At 40.2% G+C, this 1,950-nt stretch overlaps 1 protein-coding gene across 1 annotated transcript; it reads right to left on the minus strand.

Moving 5' to 3' along the window:
• Window positions 1-752: 752 nt before the first annotated feature.
• Window positions 753-1,463, minus strand: LOC110031302. The gene has a single exon (XM_020734478.1). It carries the CDS (start codon window positions 1,461-1,463, stop codon window positions 753-755), a length of 711 nt encoding a protein of 236 aa, XP_020590137.1.
• Window positions 1,464-1,950: the final 487 nt, after the last annotated feature.

The following is a 1,950-nucleotide window of genomic DNA, read 5'->3' on the forward strand; positions in this document are numbered from 1 at the left end:
CTAGTACTCTCTCTATATTAAACAGTGCATTAAGCTTGAAGTAAGGTAATAGAAGACCAGGTAGCTTAAACCAAACTTGGACCACAGGAGGCTCCTTAGTTGGGTCGGACTGTAGTTTCTCCATCTTTGAAGCCAAGGGGGTAAATGCATGGGCAAATCCCTTTGCCAGCAGTAGCATTATGAAATTCCTGAGGGAAAATTAAATTTGTAGGATCTTGGAGAGTGTCATTAGCTCTTCCAACAATCCCTGCATAAGTAGCCTTAGTCCAACTAGAATCAGTGTCAACATCATTGTGGGTGGCCATGACACCAGCCACAAAGAGAAAACCCATAAACTATTGAGTAAGGAAACAACAAGCATGACAGAAAGCAGGAAGCCAGCAGAAAACATGAAAAATAGGAGGCCTCTAATGGAACAGTAAAAAAGCCACCAACCAGGAAAAACCAAAGAAGCAGTAAAAGAACCACCAAAGCCTAAGAAAGGAGTGTTGGAGAAAAACTTCAAAGTGTAGAAGGAGGAGAACAAAGCACCCTGAAGAAAGCAACAACCCCAGGAACACCTCCAGCAACTCACCATGTTGCCAGAAACCCTAGCAGAGCACTTCCTTCCTTAGCTGCCAGCATCCTGATATATATATATATATATATTGTGTGTAAATAAACATCAAGACCCAAACAGCCAGAAAGGAAACATTAGATGGATGACAGCTGATAAGAAAGGAGCTGGAGGCTCAAAAGGAAGAGCCCAAGATTCAGTTATGGATTCTAAGATAAGGAATTCGAAGGTTGTCCCCTTGTGTTAACAGTTGTAGAGGGATAGGATGGGTAGTGGAGACCACTGCATGGCTCAAGTAAGAACCCTCCAAAGCCAAAAAGTTGGCAGGCCTGTTGGCTTCCCTGTAGTTAAAAGTGATTTTCAACTTGATCTCAATGATAAGCTTCTTTATTCTATAAATCCACTCTTTATTCTGTAAATCCACTGATTTATGTGCCTGGGGGGTGGCAGTGACTAGCTCCACAAGGTGTGAAGAGTCCACTTCAGCAATAATACAATTCCACTTGACTTCCTTAGCAAATTTTAAGGCCCAGTAAAGAGAAACAGCTTCTGTTTCCATAACAACTTCAACAATGCAGGGGGCCTTGAAATAAAGCAAAACTTTGCCTGTGTGATATCTGAAAATACCTCCAATATCAGCTTTCTTATTTGTGAAATTTCCATCAGTGTTAATTTTAATGAAAGGATGAGGAGGCTTCTCCCATCTAACCTTAATAACCATAGGGTGTTTAGGACCAATATTGGTCATATCCTTCAATATCTGAGGGAACTTCTTCCAATTAATCAGCTTATGTAAATAGGCCTGGCAGTTAACTGCCACAAAACCAGAAGGAGACACACTGTCCTCATGCTTCACCTTGTTCCTAGCATTCCAAATAATCCAAACAACAATGAAGGGAAGTGGCATCAGGTTAATTTCCTGCCAGTCTCTCAAACTGCCTTTTAAATTACCCCAACCCACATTCAACAGGTTCAGGTTAATGTTAGTGTTCAGCTTATTCCAAACCTCCCTGGCAAAATTGCATCTAAAAAAGAGAAGATCACTTATTCTTGATTATTATTGCAGAGGTGACATCTTGAGGGGCCTTTCAATCCTTTCAGCTTCAAAATGTCATCTGTTGGAATTAAATCATTTAGTACTCTCCAAGAAAAGAACAACATAGAAGGAGTTAAGAATTTTTGGCAATTGCTAATATTCCACTTGCAATCTTCTTACCTCAACAGGCTATTATGGATGTCCTTTGAAATGCTGGATCTGGTTCTTTTTTTTTAGCTGAGTTTGGTCTTTTTTATTTCTGTCAAACTGGATTTTAGAGATACTTTTAGCAGCAGAATCTTTCAGGATTTTGTTCAAGGCATCGTCAGACCACTCATTGCCATTCCAACAGTCTTTA

Source organism: Phalaenopsis equestris, unplaced genomic scaffold, assembly GCF_001263595.1.
Source record: "Phalaenopsis equestris unplaced genomic scaffold, ASM126359v1 Scaffold000002, whole genome shotgun sequence".
Lineage (NCBI taxonomy): Eukaryota > Viridiplantae > Streptophyta > Magnoliopsida > Asparagales > Orchidaceae > Phalaenopsis > Phalaenopsis equestris.